Source organism: Sorex fumeus, unplaced genomic scaffold (assembly GCF_029834395.1).
Source record: "Sorex fumeus unplaced genomic scaffold, SorFum_2.1 ptg000008l, whole genome shotgun sequence".
Taxonomy (NCBI): Eukaryota; Metazoa; Chordata; class Mammalia; order Eulipotyphla; family Soricidae; genus Sorex; species Sorex fumeus.
The window spans coordinates 79097331-79114959 of NW_026606065.1; the positions used below are offsets into that span (position 1 = coordinate 79097331).

The window sequence follows — 17629 nt, forward strand, 5'->3', positions numbered from 1 at the left end:
ATAATACTTGCTATAGGCTTGTGGTAGATGGCTCTGACTATACTGAAGAAAGCTTCTTCAATTTCCATTTTGTTGAGAGTTTTTAACATGAACGTGTGTGTTTGCTGGATCTTCACAAGCAATTTTAGAACTAAGCAAATAATCTGCTTACCAATTAAGTTAAAACTGTTTTTTGTGATCATAGAAATCACAACTTTAAGCACCATAATAAAATTATGTTAATGAAATAAAAATGAAAGTTTTTTTATTAGGAAAGGTTAACCTGTTTTTTATTAAAGGCAAAACTGATATACTAAAGAGGCACTATGTTTTATCCACACATAAATATATTCATTTAAGTTGCGATATTTAGCAAATTCATTTTCATCTACAGAGCTGCCTTAGATTGTGCTTTGTCATTAAAATAGAAATTTTGAAAATCTTGAGCTAAAATTGTATCTCATTTAAATTTTAATATTTTGAGGGTTAAAAGTAATTTCTCACACACACAAAAAACCCCATAAAATTCTGCTGCCTGAAGTAGCAATTTACTAGGTATCTAGGGTAAATACATTTATTTATCAAATCAAGTAAATGCTGAAAGTTAATTTTAAAGCAAACTAACTTATTAATTTTGATATGCTGATCTTGCCCTCCCACTAAGAGGCATCCACCACAGACTACATGGTTGCATTTGATTCTTATACTAATTAAAATCTTCCTATGGTACAAGAAAATTTCAAAACGCGTACCTTCTATAATTGCTGCTATAACCTTTACCACGCGGTGAAGGGCCATGTACGAATCTACATGTATTTCCATAGAGACAGTTGCCAGTCTTCAGCCAGTTACGACACTGTGTCTAAGAGAGAGATGTTTACATTTACTTATGGGAAAAAAGATTTTAGTGAGACAAAATTAAAAGAAATTATAGCCCCTCCCCTATTCCAGTTATCCTGATATATAACTTCCCAAAAAAACATAAACATCAAAGCAAAAGAGGAAAAATAATTGCTCCACTCATTTCCATGAAACAAATTTGAAAACATTTATGAACCAACATTCTTAATTTTATTTTTTTGCTTTTCGGGTCACACCCGGCAATGCACAGGGGTTACTCATGGTACTCAGGAAACACTCCTGGTGGTGCTCAAGGGACCATATGGGATTCCGGAAATCGAACCGGGGTCGGCAAATGCCCTACCCTCTGTGCTATTGCTCCAGCCCCGGAACCAACATTCCTGAAAGAGTCTGTTTACCTTTGTAAATCAGAGTGTCAAGACAGAATTGTATTTATGTGACTGTGTGTGACTATTATTAATGACAACTTACCTCTGCTGTACTGCCAGTGCTTGGTCCAAGCCTCTCAAATACACTGGGCCTTCGGGATGTACTATCAGATATGGTCTTGGTATTTTCCACTGTAACCTTTCTTCTAATTTTTGACATTTTGTACTACCCTAACCAGAAGAGAGAAGCAAAACTGTAAAATTCCTCATTTTTAAATAACTGAGTTAACAGCTTACAAGTAACTAAAATTATAGGTACATTGCAAAAGTATAATGGATTATCCTTGGGAAAAGAAAGTTTAAGAAGTCAGAGGTAAACAAAAGTTATCTTCTAAGATACTACAGCTTTTAAATCTGTTAACTAGAATTTCACCTTTCGTACAGAGTGAAAAAAGATTTTAATCACAATTGTTTCCACAGTATTTATTGAACCTCAAGTAACACATTATAAAGTATTTCATTCCTAAACTCCTTGTAAAAGTTGTCCCAAAAATTAATAGTTACATTTTAGGAAAGAGTTGTGCTAGAACTTTCTATCAATTGGCTATCTGTAAAAGTTAAAAGAAAAAATAGGGAAAATAAAATCAGGCATTTTATTGATAATAGAAATCATGCTTTATGTAGTTTAAGCAGCAATAAATAGTTATGCTCTAAGGACCAGTTTAGAAGAAAAATAAACATTTATGTTTTTGTCTTACAAAGACCAAAGAGCAGTCTTAAAAGAATATTTATTTTCCAAAAACAGAGTGCTTTCCTTGTACTTGGCTTACCTAGGTTCAATCCCTAGCACCTTATGTGGTCCCCTGAGCCCACCAAGAGTTATCTTTTGGCCCAGGGCCAGTAGTAAGTCCCGGGTACAATTAGGTGTGCAACAAACAAATAAAAACTAATGTTGATAAAAATTAGTTTCTTCAAGTGACTGAAGGTAACAGAACTGAAGAGTTGGTTCAAGAACTTAGCAAGGTGGGTAGGGGTGAGAGGGACAGGAAGGGGAAAAGGAGGGGCATTTGGGAGGAAGTGTATACCTTGGTAGTAGATGTGGTGTTGAAATGAAGTATGCAAGAAACTCTCATTAACAGTATTGAAAATCACCTTGATAAAGATAAAAAATAAATAAAAATGGGTTTCTTTCAAAATAGACTGTAGAATTAGATAAAGCCAACATGTTTCTATAACCTATACAATAATGAAATAAAAGTCAAAGGTCAAGTAATGAACAAGCTATCTTATCTTTATCATAACTAGACAAATTATTTTTAAAAATTACAAAATAAAGCACTGAAACTAAAACCATAAAAGAAACAAAACCATACATAAAATCAGGTGATTCAACTGAAAATAAAAATTTCAGGAAACAGTATGATTTGCATTAGAAATCAATATTAAATTCTAGAGACTAGAATGACCTAAAGAATACACAATCACTGTAAGCGGACAGAAAGTGGGAAGTAGACAGAAAATGCCTAGGAGAGCTAATTCATACCACCACTTATACAATCTAAAAATTAGTTTTTTTTATCAATTATCTTTAAATTACAAAAATGAATAATTGCAGCTGAAGAAATTGAAGTTTCACTTAGCATAATCAGCACAGAATTGGTATATTTAGAGTTCACAGACATGCTTTAATATGTTTTCAAAGTAAAGGCAAATCACTAGACAGGTAGTTAAATCATGGTAGTATTAAATCTTAAAAAATACGTAAAATTATGGGGGGGTTTAATTAGGTATTACTTTCAAGTCACTGGGTGGTGGGGGAGAGTGGGCGATGAGGTCACACTCAGCAGTGCTGAGCTCTACTACCAGCAGTTTTAGGGGGACCATGTACTGACAGGTACAGAACCCAGGTTTCCCAAAACATGTGCTCAACCCATTGTACTTGAGGTTTTCTCCTGGCTCTGCGCTCAGGGATCACTAGAGCCTTTTAGTCAAGACAATATGTGGTACAAGGAACCAAAGTCAGGTCAGCTGCATACAAGACAAGCATCTTACCTGCTTTACTATCTACCTCTCAGGCCCAGAGTAAAATTTATGGATATCTGCTTTACTGAAAACAAAGAACTAAAGAGTTATATGAGGCTGAGAAAATTCTCCTAGAACTCAGAAACAAACACAACATTCCACCATAACTGTCTCAAGAAGACTAAGTGAAACCTTAACATTTTCTCTTCCACTGCTAATGCAAACATTTGGTTCTGCAACCAAAATAAATTACTCCCAATATACCCCACTCCCAACACATCTGCCTTTAAAAAAAACTAGTAATACTGTTTTCCACAGTTGAAGCAATAAGCCATTACAATACTAAAAATCCCAAGCAGTCATCATTATCTCTCTTTTCAATGTTTTCCTGAGGGTTCCAAATACTGGTTTTCTTATTGGTCTGAAACCTGTTGCTTGGATGAGCACTTACTTCTCTCCTTATCTGCTAACCCTATTGTTAGAAAGCATGGTGTTACAGCCTCTCTTCAATGTTCTATCTAGTCCTAGGATAAGCAAGGACAGCAGAGCACGTCAGGGTGCTTGCCTTGCAGATGAGAAACCTGTATTCAGTACCCCATATAGTCCTTGAGTCCAGCCAGGAATGAATCCTGAGTACAGTGAAGTATGGCCCAAAGAGTCTTCCTATTTGTGGTAGAATAGTAATGAAGAATTCTGATCATCTAGGAATTTTTATCAGTACTCAAAAAGTTATCTATTGCCCAAAGCTGTTTTTCCTGGAGCAAGCGGCCAACCAGTCAACCAAAAGCTTGCATTCGGTAGACTGGGAACACGCGTAAAAGCGATCAGAGGCCGCCCCAAACACCTCCATCCCTATCGGACAGCCCAGCAAACTACCGAGAGTATTTCGCCCACACAGCAGAGCCTGGCAAGCTACCCGTGGCATATTCGATATGCCAATAACAGTAACAACTACGGGTCTCATTCCCCTGACCCTGAAAGAGTTCCCAAATATTCCATTGGGCTATGCTACCATGCGACAGGAACAAATGGGAGTCGTTACTGGCGCCTGCTCAAGCAAATCGATGATCAACAGGATGACAAGTGACTCAAAAAGTTATCTAAGTATAATGATGATTTAGCGGGTAGGGCGTCTGCCTTGCATGCAGCCAACATGGCCGACCCCAGTTCGATTCCTCCGCCCCTCTCGGAGAGCCCGGCAAGCTACCGAGAGTATTTGATATGCCAGACACAGTAACAACAAAGTCTCCAATGGAGACGTTACTGGTCCCGCTCGAGCAAATCAATGATCAACGGGAGGGCCTTAGATAAAATAGTTTATGTTTGCAAAAAATACTATACTTTAAATCCTAGTAGTCTAAATATATAAAATTTATTATACTCCCTCAAAAAAAGCATATAATCATATTAATTTAAAACTACTCTCACTAATGTTGTATGATCTGATCCAAAATTTCTATCTAAAAGATTTGTTCCACAAGGGGCAATAAATAACATCAGAATGTGATTAAGGGGGCATTTTAAGATATGTGAAAAGTTAAAATTTAAGTCTTCCCTATATTGGAGTTTGGCTGTTTTTCTTGCGGTTCTGTTTTAAAATACTCTCTAGTTTTAAGAATACCCACTTACTGCTCTGTTTCCCCCACTCTAGGATTATGAAAGTGAGAGTGACACTGTTAACAGTCCGTTGAGTTTTTTCCCCATTTCTCCCATCCATTTGCAGAATAAATGTTTCTACTACCTCTTTAAAACAAAGATTGATTTTATTGAAACACAAAAGTTCTCAATGAATGAGAACTATCCCTCCCTGTGGATAAATATTCCTGTGTACTTTTATTTCATACACTTTAATGCACTGAGGCTCTAAAAAAGGGTCACACAAAATTTTTCAAGTGAAAGATTATTTGGTGCATAGCCAACCTGTGAGGATTTTTTAAAGAACTTTCTAAACAAACCTTGCAGACTGCTGCTATACAGCAGACCTAAAAAATCCCAAATTAACTGAGAGAACTGAGCGAACTATATAGGAATGAGCAAAACTAGATTGTTGCATTATGGGGGGGGGATGTAAAAGACTAGGCACTAAGAATAACATATCATGCATAAACCAAGTGCAATATATCAAACTTCAAAAAAAGAGATCAAACCACACTTTGCAAGTCAACAAGTTAGTTTCAACTGCTACTAAATATCCAATGAAACAAACAAGTTCCATCCTTTTGAAATGCATAAAGTACTTTTGGGAAGATGCAAGAAAACATTCTGAAAGTCAACTCTTCAAATATATACAAATTAAACCATTTTTCTTTCCATACGTACATGCATACTGTAACACAAATTAGCATTACTAACATTAATTTTCCAATAACTTCATAAAAATTTAAATGGCACAAGCCATTTAAGTACAAAATTTAAATGGCTTGTGCCATTTAAATTTAGTATAAATACAAAAATCTGTAAGTTTTTTTTAAAAAACTGTTAATTTTTAAATTAACAAATATAAAAGTTAGAAGTAACTGCAAATTTCAAAATATATTCACTCAAAATGCAGGAAGAGTTGTGGTATTTGATAGAACCGAATCCTAACAAGAGGGCTACTTGCAAGGTGTGGCTGTTTTTACAGATGCAAATGTATACACAGCAGCACCAAGAGTCCTAGTCTTGTGTTAAAGCTGTCATATATAATATAACTGCCACTTAAAAACTCGGAATGTGTGCAAAGTTACGGGTATGTCGACAAAATACCCTAGGAATACTTTATTACGCACTAGAGCCAGTAATTTCCCATGAGACTCGGGCTAAGCGACACCATCTACACACAGATTAGCACTGTGTAAACCCTAGGGGATTTCCTGCATGTGGCCCGGACTTTGAAAACTCGGGCGGCGATCGTCTTTTCCCAACTTCCCAAGAAGCCAAAGGCCCGAAGAAGGGACTGCGCAAACCCACCCATTTTCAAAAGCAGTTCAAAGGATTCTGAATTATCTCACAGGCATAACAGAATAGCTTATGAGACGCCGCCCCGCAAACAAGATCCTAGGGATACGGCTCAAGGAGTGTCAACGCTAAATAAAAGGTTAGCATTGGTGTTTGGGGGAAGGGGGGTGTTGCCAAAAAAAAAATTCGTTTAGCCTTTCGAAATATTCGCCCCCTTCCTTTCAGGCCCCCCCCAACCCAGCCCTGCCCGAAAGAGTTGCCAAACGTAACCAAGTAGGGAAAGCGCCAGCCGCTCAGGTAAAGCTCTCCAACTCCCAGACTCTAAGTGGGAAAAGAACCACGGAGGTGAAAAAGCAAGACCCTAAAAGAAGCGCAGAGAGGTGCGTAATGCAAAAGAAAAAAAGGGGGTGAGTATACAAATCCAAGCCCAGATTCCTGCACCCTTTTCATTGCACACAAATGCAAGGATGCCCAAGTCCACGAAGGCGACCCCAGTAGCCTTCGGTCCGATTCCACTAGGGCTCTTGGGGGGGGGGGGGTGAAAAATCAAAAACCTCTCCAGAACCTGAAGCCCCTGGTCTACCGCGGCGTTTCTGGGCGGGAGGAGCTCCGGATCTCGGGGTGGGTGGCCCGAGAGGAGATGAAGGAAGACTCCGGGCCGCGCCCTACCTGGCGCGTCCGCCAAACGCCTTCTGCCCCTCCGCCCGACGCTCACAGCCGCTCTCCCGGAACGCTTACCTCCTCCCGGAATTCCCTTCGCCAAGAGCAAGGTGGAGGGGCCGCCGCCGCCCCGGGGAGCGGGGGAGGCGACTCTCGGTCCCCGCGCCCGGCCCCGGGACGACGGCGAGGGGAAGGGGCACGCGCGGCTCCCGGGAAGCGGCCTGGGGCCAGCCGGGGGCCCTCGGGGGTGGCTGACGAGAGGCCGCCGCCCGCCGCTTGGCCAGGGTCAAGCAGACATCGACGTGTGTGAGGAAAGGGGTGGTGGGGAAGAAGAAGACGGACAGAGGCGAGAGCCGAAAATGATGATTATAACGAAAACACTCCCAGGCCGCTAGACGCTGGCCTCCAAATGCCACCGGAAGTCGAGGGTTAGCCCTGTTCCTCGGTAGATCAAAGCCGCTTCCGGCCCCGAGATTAGTCGTCAGCGTGTAGGCACCGCCCCTTCGTGGACACGCCCCCTCCGGGGGTAAAGGTGACTCCGAGGAAAGCGCTTGCCTTCCGCGCGGTACCGCGCTCGCCGGGCTCCATCCTGGGCGTCCCTGAACGCCCAAACCTCCACTCCAAGGGAGTTTAAGACCCTTTCCTCCTTTATTCCATAATTTTTTTTTTTGCATAGAACATCGTTGTCAGTGCGCAAAATATCACATTTTTTTTTGTCGAAAGTAACTGCAATTTCTTGGGGGCATTTTGTTTGTTTGAATTCATTTGCTCCTTCAGCTGAGAAGGTGGTGGTGAAGAATTTTTTTTTTTTGACATTCCTCATTTTTCTGGGCCACAGTCGATATTTCCATTGAACTAATGTAATGAAATGCACCGTGATTTTTTTAATTTTTTTATTTGTTTAAGGCGCGAGCCCTGATCTTTTGGACCTTTGAAACATGAAACTTTGTATTACTTCTGACCACCTGTTTTGTTGCTTAGGATCCCATGATCTGCATCAAACAAGTTAGTAAAGTCACTGGAGACTGCTAGTCAAACTTTGCGAGTGGAAGGGAACTTTAGCGCCTAACCACTTACAGTTCTTAAGCAATGACCCTTGTTTGGTTGTAATTTCAAAGCAGCGTTTATTTTGTTGTTTTGGGTTTGTTTGTTTTTTTTTTTTGACAAAACCAAGAAGTAAGCATTTTATCGAAATTGCTGATAAAACTGAAAACAGAAAGTGATACAATAATTTGTTCTTATTAGAATCATTCAATTAAAACACAGGAGTGAAGTGGAAAAGCCAATATTAAATATTTTTGATAACATGCCGAGCTATTTTAGACACGGCAGCTAAAGCCTCTGAACAAGTGGGTTTGATGTAACGCGCTGGCAGCAAAAACCCGTATTCGCCTTTATCTCGTAGTTCAATTGTAAAGGAATATTTGATGCCCAAGTCGTAGACCCAGTCATCGGAACCTCCTGGGGCTAGATCTATCGAGAAGAAAAAAAGAAACAGTTCTTAAGCAGAAATGATTGACTTAACTAACAAAATGAGACTTTTTTTTTTAAATCATCAAAATGAAAATGGCGTGTCAGAGAGATAGTTTGGGCACCACTGAAATTTCTGCCCACCTCTGAGAAAGAAACAGTTCCCTGAACATCCAGGTGTGCCCAGTACCCCCACACCAAACCCTAAACTGTAAAAGTCTTTTCCCCCCTAATTATTAAATAACCTAAGAATCTGTTAGAAAATAGTCATGGAAGGAAAACAGGTCATGGTAGAAATTTAAAAGCACCTTTAAAGTCCTACCAGGAGTGCATAATCACCGTTTACTTCTAAATGCCTTTACTTTCATGGAATGTATTCACACACTTAATTTTTCCTATATAAGCAAAATAATTCTCTACATGCTATTTTATATTTCTCAACATAAGCTATCATGGCAAACTTTTACAATATGAATTTAGAGGCGCAATCTCACTTTTATTTAGATCAGAATTGCATGAGAAAGCTAGAAAAATATTTCAAAATGTATATATACTTATTTAAAGTCTGTTAGATTTTCTGTAATTCCTAATTCATACAAAACACTTTATAATGAACACCCGTTTTTTGTTTTGTTTTGTTTGGGGCCCACACCTGGCAGTGCTCAGGGTTTACTCTTGACTCTGCTCTCAGGGATCACTCCAGACTCGAGTATGCCCTACCCACTCTACTATAGCTCCAGCCCTACGAACAATCTTAATTATGCCTGCTCACTTCTTTGTTTCTTTATAGTACTTTTTTCTAGAAGCATTCTGTCAAAAAAACACTGTCCTCCCGTTGTTCATCGATTTGCTCGAGCGGGCCCAGTAACATCTCCATTGTAAGACTTTTGTTACTGTGTTTGGCATATTGAGTACTCTCGGTAGCTTGCCAGACTCTCCGAGAGGGGCGGAGGAATCGAACTTGGCTCGGCCAGGCTGGCTGCGTGCAAGGCAAACGCCTTACCGCTGTGCATATTTGCTTTAATTCTTTATAATTGTTGCATGGAAGATTAGTAATTTTATGCTGTAATGATCTAGACAGTAAATAGCAGTTTAGGCTTTATGTAGCATGTGATGTGTCATAAGTCTTAACTGGGTTCATAGAAGCTCTCTCTTAAAGACAAAGGCCCTCCTGTTGTTCGTCGATTTGCTCGAGCGGGCCCAGTAACGTCTCCATTGGAGACTTTGTTGTTACTGTGTTTGGCATATCGAATACGTCACGGGGAGCTTGCCAGGCTCTGCCGTGCGGGCGAGATACTCTCGGTAGCTTGCCGGGCTCTCCGAGAGGGGCGGAGGAATCGAACTCGGGTCGGCCATGTTGGCTGCGTGCAAGGCAAACGCCCTACGGCTGTGCTATCGCTCCAGCCCTCTTAAAGACAATGTAAATATATATAGTTGATTCAAATAGAACTATGTCCCTAAAACATGGATTTCTCATCATTTTCATATCACATCATCCTACTCATTTGTTGATTATTTTCCAACCATTTAAAAAATAGAAGTGGACCAAACAATAGTACAGCAATTAGGGAGTTTGCCTTGCATGAGTCTGACCCAGGTTCACTCCCTGTCACCCACTTGTCCCCTGAGTTTACCAGTAGTGATTCCTGAGCATAGAGCCAGGAGTAACCCCTGATCATTGCTATAGTGCCCCTCCCCCACAAAAAAACCCAAGAATATAGGGAAAAGGCTCTGGATATGTTTATAGAATAGCATTCATAGAGGTAACAGAAGACATAAAAAAAACTAGAATAGTGCTGGAATTGACCTACAAGCTATTATTACCTGGGGGCAAACACATATCTATTTTGTTTGTATTTTTACCATTAACCCACTTCAGATTCAAAAGGGAAAAAACATTGTCTGTCATCCCACCATGGGTACAAAGGAGTCCTTAAATAGATAATTGGCAGAAATTCTTTTTAAATATTTGTTAGGGCAGGGATATGAAAGAGCACTGACCTTGCATGTATGAAACCCTGAGTTCTATACTTGACACCAGCAAAATAGAAATCAAAAGCCCCAGTATGTTAAATTATAGAGTGTGGTAAGTTATACTCTTGGGCACAAGTCATCACTAAGGAGCATTAAAAGTAAATGATGATCCCTAGATTGTGTAACTTTCGCCTTGAGTGACCTTACATGTTACCCCTGGGCCTCTTACACATCTTATTGACATTTTATGACTTTTCTGCTTCACTCACTAGTACAATGCCAAATCTTCAATTCCTCTGTAGCAATGAGCATAATTTCTTAAATATCATTCTGGCTCCTTTTTAAATGTAGCTTTGGAAGGCTATTATTCTTCTGTTTCTAATTACTATAATCCAATCATTTAACAAAGATTTGTCTCATCTTTTAATTTAGCACTGTAGCACTGTCCTCCCGTTGTTCATCGATTTGCTTGAGCGGGCACCAGTAACAAGACTTGTTGTTACTGTTTTTGGCATATTGAATACGTCACGGATAGCTTGCCAGGCTTAGCCGTGCAGGCATGATACTCTCGGTAGCTTGCCCGGCTCTCCAAGAAGGGCAGAGGATTCCAACTTGGGCCGGCCCAGGTCAGCTGCGTGCAAGGCAAGCACCCTACCTGCTCGCTGCAGCCCAACATTTAATTTAGAAAAATTAAATCCATACTGATTTTTTTACTAACTCCATGTTTTACAATAGGTTAAGAAGAAATACTTACATAAACTGTCTGAACCAGTGCCATGTGTGTATCTGCTATTTCTGTTAGTACTTTGAATAGCATAAACAGCTTCACTGGCCACCTGGGACTAAAATCAATAGAATATAGAATTTTTGTTAACATGCTAATTAGAAACAGAGCAGGACATTTCTTTTAAAAACAATCATACATTAATTAAATCAAACTCTATCGATGAGGGCTCAGGGGGTGGCTCAATGGCAGAAAGCTTCTGCCTTACAAGAAGGAGGCTACATGTTTGATTTCTGGTGCAGCCCACATGTACCATACCAAGTGCAAGGCTCTGCTGACTGATGTTTGGGACCTCAGAGCTGAAAGAGAAGGATACACTCTGCATGTTGCAGCCAGGCATGTGTGAGCACCTGACTAAAATCTGCAGCCCCCCCCCTCCCCCAGGGAGCACTGAGGGCTGTAGTAAGACATGAAAATCCTTACAAACATGTGTGTGCGCATCTCAGAACCCCCTGGTGAGAACTAAAACTAGCATGTGCACACGAGCATCACAACTAAGTGATTCCTGGCCAATGGAGTGGACAAGTGTGGGAGTACTATAAGCAGGTAAGTATGCAACCCCCAATCATCAAAACAACCACAGCAGTAAATGGAAGTGAAGGGAGGAAAACCCTTCATAAAGAAACCAAATACAATGGTGGGGGATGGGGTGGGAAAGGAGGTTCCCTGTGCTATCTCAAGATATTCCAAAGGGGTTACAAGTGAAAACCGCATATTTTCCACATTTTTAACCATAGCAAGAGACTAAAGAACTAACCTATAGGACAGGGGACCACTATAAGAAAAATAGTAAGAAAGGGGCTACAGTCTGGAAAAGGTTAATAAATGTTAGGTTAAAGGATACAACTTTCTAGTGAGAGTCTAAATAAATTCTGAGGATCAAGTATGTTTCATGTTGGTTAGCTAAGAAGGTGTTATATACTTGAAAATTGCTTAGACAATACGTGTTACCAACCACAAAAAACTCTAATGATATAAAGTGATAGATGTATTAACATTGTGTGAATTATTTCAAATATATATGTATCAAATGATCATGTACACTTTTAAATTATACAATATTATGTATTAGTGTAGCACAACAAACTTGGAAATCTTTATATATATGAAAATTATATTTACCAAAAGGTAAATGGAGAAGACTAAATTTAACTTTTAAAATGGTTTTGCTTATAGAAATCAAAATTAAGTGGCCTTAAACATAGACTCTTAGTCCTCAGCAATAAAGTACTTTCTTTGCACCAGTGATTCCCTGGGCTCAGTCTCTGACACTATAATAATAAAAAATAATGATCATAATAATAAAGTCCTAGTAGACCAGAATTTTTCTTTAATTTAGCATTAGGGTGTTTTTTTTTTTTTTTTTTTTTTTTTTTTTTGCGGCGTGTACCACACCTGACAGTGCACAGGGACTATTCTTGGCTTTGTACTAAGGAGTGACCCCAGCAGGGAGGAGGGAGACAATTCCAGGGATCAACTCTGGGTCAGCTGCATGCAAGGCAGGTGCATTACCTCCTGTTCTATATTTCTGGCCTCAATTTGAAGGAAAAATAGTTGTCACATATCTTTCTCAGGAATTCTTTTTTTCATCAAGCGAAGTGTAACTATATTTTAGATGATACTGGAAACATTCAGGGTGGTTCTATTTTCAAAGGCAAACAATATGGACTTATATATTTCAGTAAACTTGAAATCCATCTTCTCTTCAAAAATAAATTCACCTAATATATTCTCTTCTCATTCTCTCACAAAGTCTACAATATTCATCAAATAAAATTAATAATTCCAATAATTCCCCCAGAATGGAGCAGGATAATAAACCAGTCTCCTGTTACATTGTGTCTGGTTCTAACATACCCAGATTTTCCCAAATGGAAACTAGAATCATGGTGTTCGTAGCCTCTCTGTTGAATAACCCCAAGGAATATCCATGAACATCATGCTGTGCTTCTGTTTCCCTCAAAAAATATCGGAACCCCGTTGCCTATAGAATAAAGTACAACTTTATTCACAGTTGGCCTGACCTGTTTTCTGACTACCTGTGCAGTATGTCCTCTCCTCAGCTTGAAATGTCCTCACTACCCGTTTGACTATAGAAACCCAAGCCTCTCATTTTTAAGTGAAATTTTATGTTTCTCAACACACTTCATATATATATTTTTTTACAGTATGTACCACTTAATAGAGTATAAATTTCTCAAGCACGGAGATATTAGTTTTTTGCTAAGCAGTGATTACTTCTAAATTGAGGCAAATTAAGAGGAGGCCTTGAAAACTATGCCAGCCATGTGTTCTATCAGTCGTGCCATTTATTTGGTAGTTAGTATATCTTAATGTACAGTTATTGGTAACACTTGCTGATGGTTGAGCTTCCTAATCACATTATATCCTCTTATAGGACAGGGTCTTACTGAACATGTCCTTTAATATTTGAATAATACAGTATTTTGCATTCCCAACAAACACTTGCAATAACAGTAACCCAATGTAAGGCAATATCAAATATTATACCCTCAGATGATAAATAGACTATAATCTCTTCAACGATAAAACCGGTAGGGAAGACTTCCAAAATACTTTTCCCTTGAGTAGAAAAGTATTTGTAAGTACGTTTCAAATAAACGCTTCAGAAAATAATCTTGTATTTGTCATTTTAAAACTATTGGCTCTCAAAGTGACTATACTTTGTGTTTCATTTTTTATTTTATTTTTCTTTTTTCCCTTAACTTTTTTATTGAAACACTGTGAGACAGACCCTTACAAAGCTGTCCATAATTGGATTTCAGTTGTACCGTATTCCAACACCCATCCCTCCACCACTGTACACTTCCCAAAACCAGTGTTCTCAGGTTCTCTCTCATCACACCCCACCCCCCACCCCTGCCTGCCTCTATGATAGGCGCTTTTCTTTTCTCTCTCTCTCTCTCTCTCTCTCTCTCTCTCTCTCTCTCTCTCTCTCTCTCTCTTTCTGTCTTTCTCTCTCTCTCTGTATCTCTCTCTTTCCCCTCCTCCCTTTGGGAATTGTGGTTTGCAATATTGATACTGAAAGGTTATCAAGAAAATCCTTTTGCATAGACTATAGACCGAACATGATTGCCACTCAATGCCTCTTTTGCAAACCACAGCACCCAAAAGGAGAGAGAGAACAAAAGGGAATGCCCTGCCACAGAGGCAGGGTGGGATGGGAGGGGGGATGGGGGGTGGGAAGGATACTGGGATCCGTGGTGGTGGAAAATGGGCACGGGTGGAGGGATGGGTACTTAATTGTTGTATAATTGAAACCCAAGCACAAAGACTTGTAACTCTACAACTGTACTTCTTGGTTTGTCACTAATAAAATTTTTTTAAAAATCCTTTTACCTACTTTTAACCCTCAGATCTTGATTAAGTAACTATAATTTAACCTGTTAGAATCAGTATAAAATGAGTTAGTAAGAAATAAATCACTTCATAAAGATAGGACTTTGGATAAGAACTGAAATATTGCCATAGTTCTTCCTTTGTGTATAAATCATCCGGAGTGAGAATTTGGCTAGGTCTGACCTTAATCATTGGAAAATCTGCATCCTTTGCCAGCAAACAAGGACTATGCAGGAGAAAAGAACGGTAAGGAAGTTAGCTGACATTGTGAGTCGCTCTTTCATTGTTCACTAAGTTCTATAGAACTAAAACAAAACAATGGACTCCTTCCTGCCTTTGGGTCAGAGAGATCAGCTTATGAAAAAATCTAAATTCTGGGGCCTTGCATATGACTCAAGTGGTAGAGCACACACCTAGTATGTGTGAGTCTTAAGTTCTTTCTCCCATACTGCATGCCCGCCCCTTCCCCAATGTAGCCATGTGTGGTTTCTGAAAAATTTCTGATACTAAACTGTTGAGTGTTGTCTGGGACTTGACTCTGTATGATGTGTAGAAATCTAATTACCACAAAGAAAATACCTAACTCCAGAGATTCTTGCCATTGTGTGTCCTCATATGGCTTCTCCTGCAAATCAGGTCCAGGTAGAATGGATCCCTCATCTTTAAGAAATTATTTCTTAGGAAGTTCATCTGCAAGACTGAAGTTTCTATCCTCAAGGTAAGGCCATATAGAACAAATACCCGGTGAATTATTTTTTTCTGACAGTTTTCAATTCTTGAAATTGGATTTTTCTTCAAAAATGCTAGTGATAAATGTAATAAAGTGGCACTTACCAATTCTTCATGATCTTTGCTCTTGCTTCTACTATAGGAATATGGGAATAGTATTTTCTGGGAATATGAATGCATCGAGATGTAAGCTTTAATGTGGTTTACATTTCTTCTCAAGAAATCAGCTACTGCCTTCACTTCTGGTTCTGATTCAGGAAAAGGTCCGCAATATATTTCTGAGCATGAGAAACTTGATGCACCTTCCTCTGGGGTGAAATGGATATAGATAATAAAGAGAAATAAATATTATTAGAGATTGCGATTTACTAGACCATGTATTCTTTGTATTAAAACATTTTATGTGAATAAACTAAGAATTAACCTGTGAAGAATACCTCTCTGATGTGTCTTAAATGTTGTCTAAGTTCCTTTTGAAGTCACATTTTTTTAATTGAATTGCTGTGAGATAGTTACAAAGCTTTCATGTTTGAGTTTCAGTCATACAATGATCGAACACCCATCCCTCTACCAGTGCACATTTTCCACCACCAATACCCCCAGTATTCCATCCCCCCCCCCCCCCCGCCCCATCTTAACCTCCCCTGCCTCTCTGGCAGACAATTTTCTCCATACTCTCTTTCTCTCTACTTTGGGGCACTCTGGTTTGCAATATAGATACTGAGAGCCTATGACTTTTGGTCCTTTATCTACTTTCACCACATATCTCCCATCCCGAATGATCCCTCCAACCATCATTGTTGAAGTTGCATCTTTTATAGCCACATAACAAGATACTCCTTCCTGTGAGCAGCCCTCTAGCAACTTGAAAAAAGCAGCTAAGGCTCAAGAGATTATCCACATGGGGTGAGGCACTTGCCTTGCACACAGCTGACCTAGTTTGATCCCAGTCTCACATATGCTCCCCGAAGCACTGCCAGAAGTAACCCTGTGCTCAGAGCCAGGAGTTAATTCTGAGTTAGCACAATCGGTGGCTGTCCTTAAAACCAAACAAGAAAAGCAGCCAAGCCTGTAGCTTTGTGAGAACAAATAAAATACCTTTTCTTTAGTCCATTGTATATTTTTTCTGGTGCATTTTGTTTAAAAATTACTAATTAATGTAGTCATTAAAAATATGTTATTTCAGAACTAAGAATCTGCCTTCAATGCTATCTTTAACTCACTAAAGTGGTGTAGTAAATAAAATGTCAATAAATATTTAGTGACAGAATAACATTTCTTCATTCATTTGAGAAAATATGGGAGATTCTATAATGTATGACTGCAAGTGGTAATCTGGCTCGCAGTATTCTATTTTATGTCCTTAAGGCATAGGAGTTGATCCAGGCACACAGAAGGGACTCTGGGTCAAAAGATAAATTTCCTCTTGGAAACAGTTGATTAACCCTGACTTAACTTGTGTTCTGCCAATCTGAATAATCTCTCCACTAATAATGATTAGTAATCTGATTTCAGTCCTATTGTTCTCTTGAACAAAGAAGATAATAACAATATCACAACTAGTTGGCATGCAGAGAAGACATACTTAACTTTGAGGAAATGGGATAAAATTTACATGAACTATCCCACTTAATCTTCACTGCAGTTGTATGAAGTATAAACCCTGTTATTTCAGGAGATGCAAATTGGATCTTATTGGTGGTAACCATCCTTTACAATAAGAGGCTATGTGGCATTTTTCTAAGCGTATAATCACTTGATTTCAATATTAGTTTTGCCATCTAGTAGCTCCATGGACGTGGGTAAATTATTTTAAACCTACCTATGCCTCAATTTCATTATCTTCTAAGTGGAAAAATTATACATTAAATGTGTTTTTAATGAAGATTCAATGAGCTAATATAAAATGATCTTCACAGTGTCTACATATATTAAGCTTTCAGTTATGGTTTGTTATTTTTACTCATTGTCCTTGCTCTCATTGATGTTGTCGTCATCATCATCATCATCATCATCATCAACGTCATCATTGTCATCATCATCATCATCATCATCATCATCATCATCATCATGTGTAAGAGAATCCAAAATCAAAAACCAAAATATCCAGTGTTGTGGGAAGTCATTCCCCTAACAGAAATCCACAAGGTCAGGACAGTCCCCTGGGTAAAACATTTTGTCGTTTTAGCACATAACAGGGCAACAAACATATGCCCAGGCAAGAATAGAATGGAACAGTTTAGAGTCTTTTAGATATATAAGGCAATATAGGCAAGAGTAGAATAGGAAATTGTCTTGTCTTTATACTTTTTGTTTGCTCTTGTTTTTGAGCCACACCTGGTGATGCTCAGGGCTTACTCCTGATTCTGTACTCAAGAATCACTTCTGTCAGGCTTCATATGGGATGCCAGGGATTGAACCCAGGCCAGCCATATGCAAGGCAAGCATCCTACCCACTGTACTGTCACTCCAGCCCCTGATATTG

General features: G+C 39.2%; 2 protein-coding genes across 5 annotated transcripts in view; both read right to left on the reverse strand.

Annotated features, from left to right (window-relative positions):
• Nucleotides 1-2355, reverse strand: part of ZC3H13 (zinc finger CCCH-type containing 13) — a 70720-nt gene extending 68365 nt beyond the window's left edge. For 3 of the 4 annotated variants that reach the window (XM_056108569.1, XM_056108562.1, XM_056108553.1), the window contains exons 1-3: nt 2294-2355; nt 1312-1439; nt 732-841 (exon numbers count right to left, since the gene is read on the reverse strand). In XM_056108569.1, coding sequence (XP_055964544.1) covers nt 732-841; nt 1312-1428 — 227 coding nt within the window. In that variant the 5' untranslated portion in view covers nt 1429-1439; nt 2294-2355. The remainder of the gene's footprint in view (nt 1-731; nt 842-1311; nt 1440-2293) is intronic. The other variant, XM_056108578.1, reaches the window with a different exon arrangement.
• Nucleotides 2356-7972: 5617 nt separating this feature from the next.
• The window catches only part of CPB2 (carboxypeptidase B2), a 48606-nt gene continuing 38949 nt past the window's right edge, over nt 7973-17629 (reverse strand). Inside the window, exons 9-11 of the mRNA XM_056109877.1 lie at nt 15250-15452; nt 11026-11113; nt 7973-8300 (exon numbers count right to left, since the gene is read on the reverse strand). Coding sequence (XP_055965852.1) covers nt 8116-8300; nt 11026-11113; nt 15250-15452 — 476 coding nt within the window. The 3' untranslated portion in view covers nt 7973-8115. The remainder of the gene's footprint in view (nt 8301-11025; nt 11114-15249; nt 15453-17629) is intronic.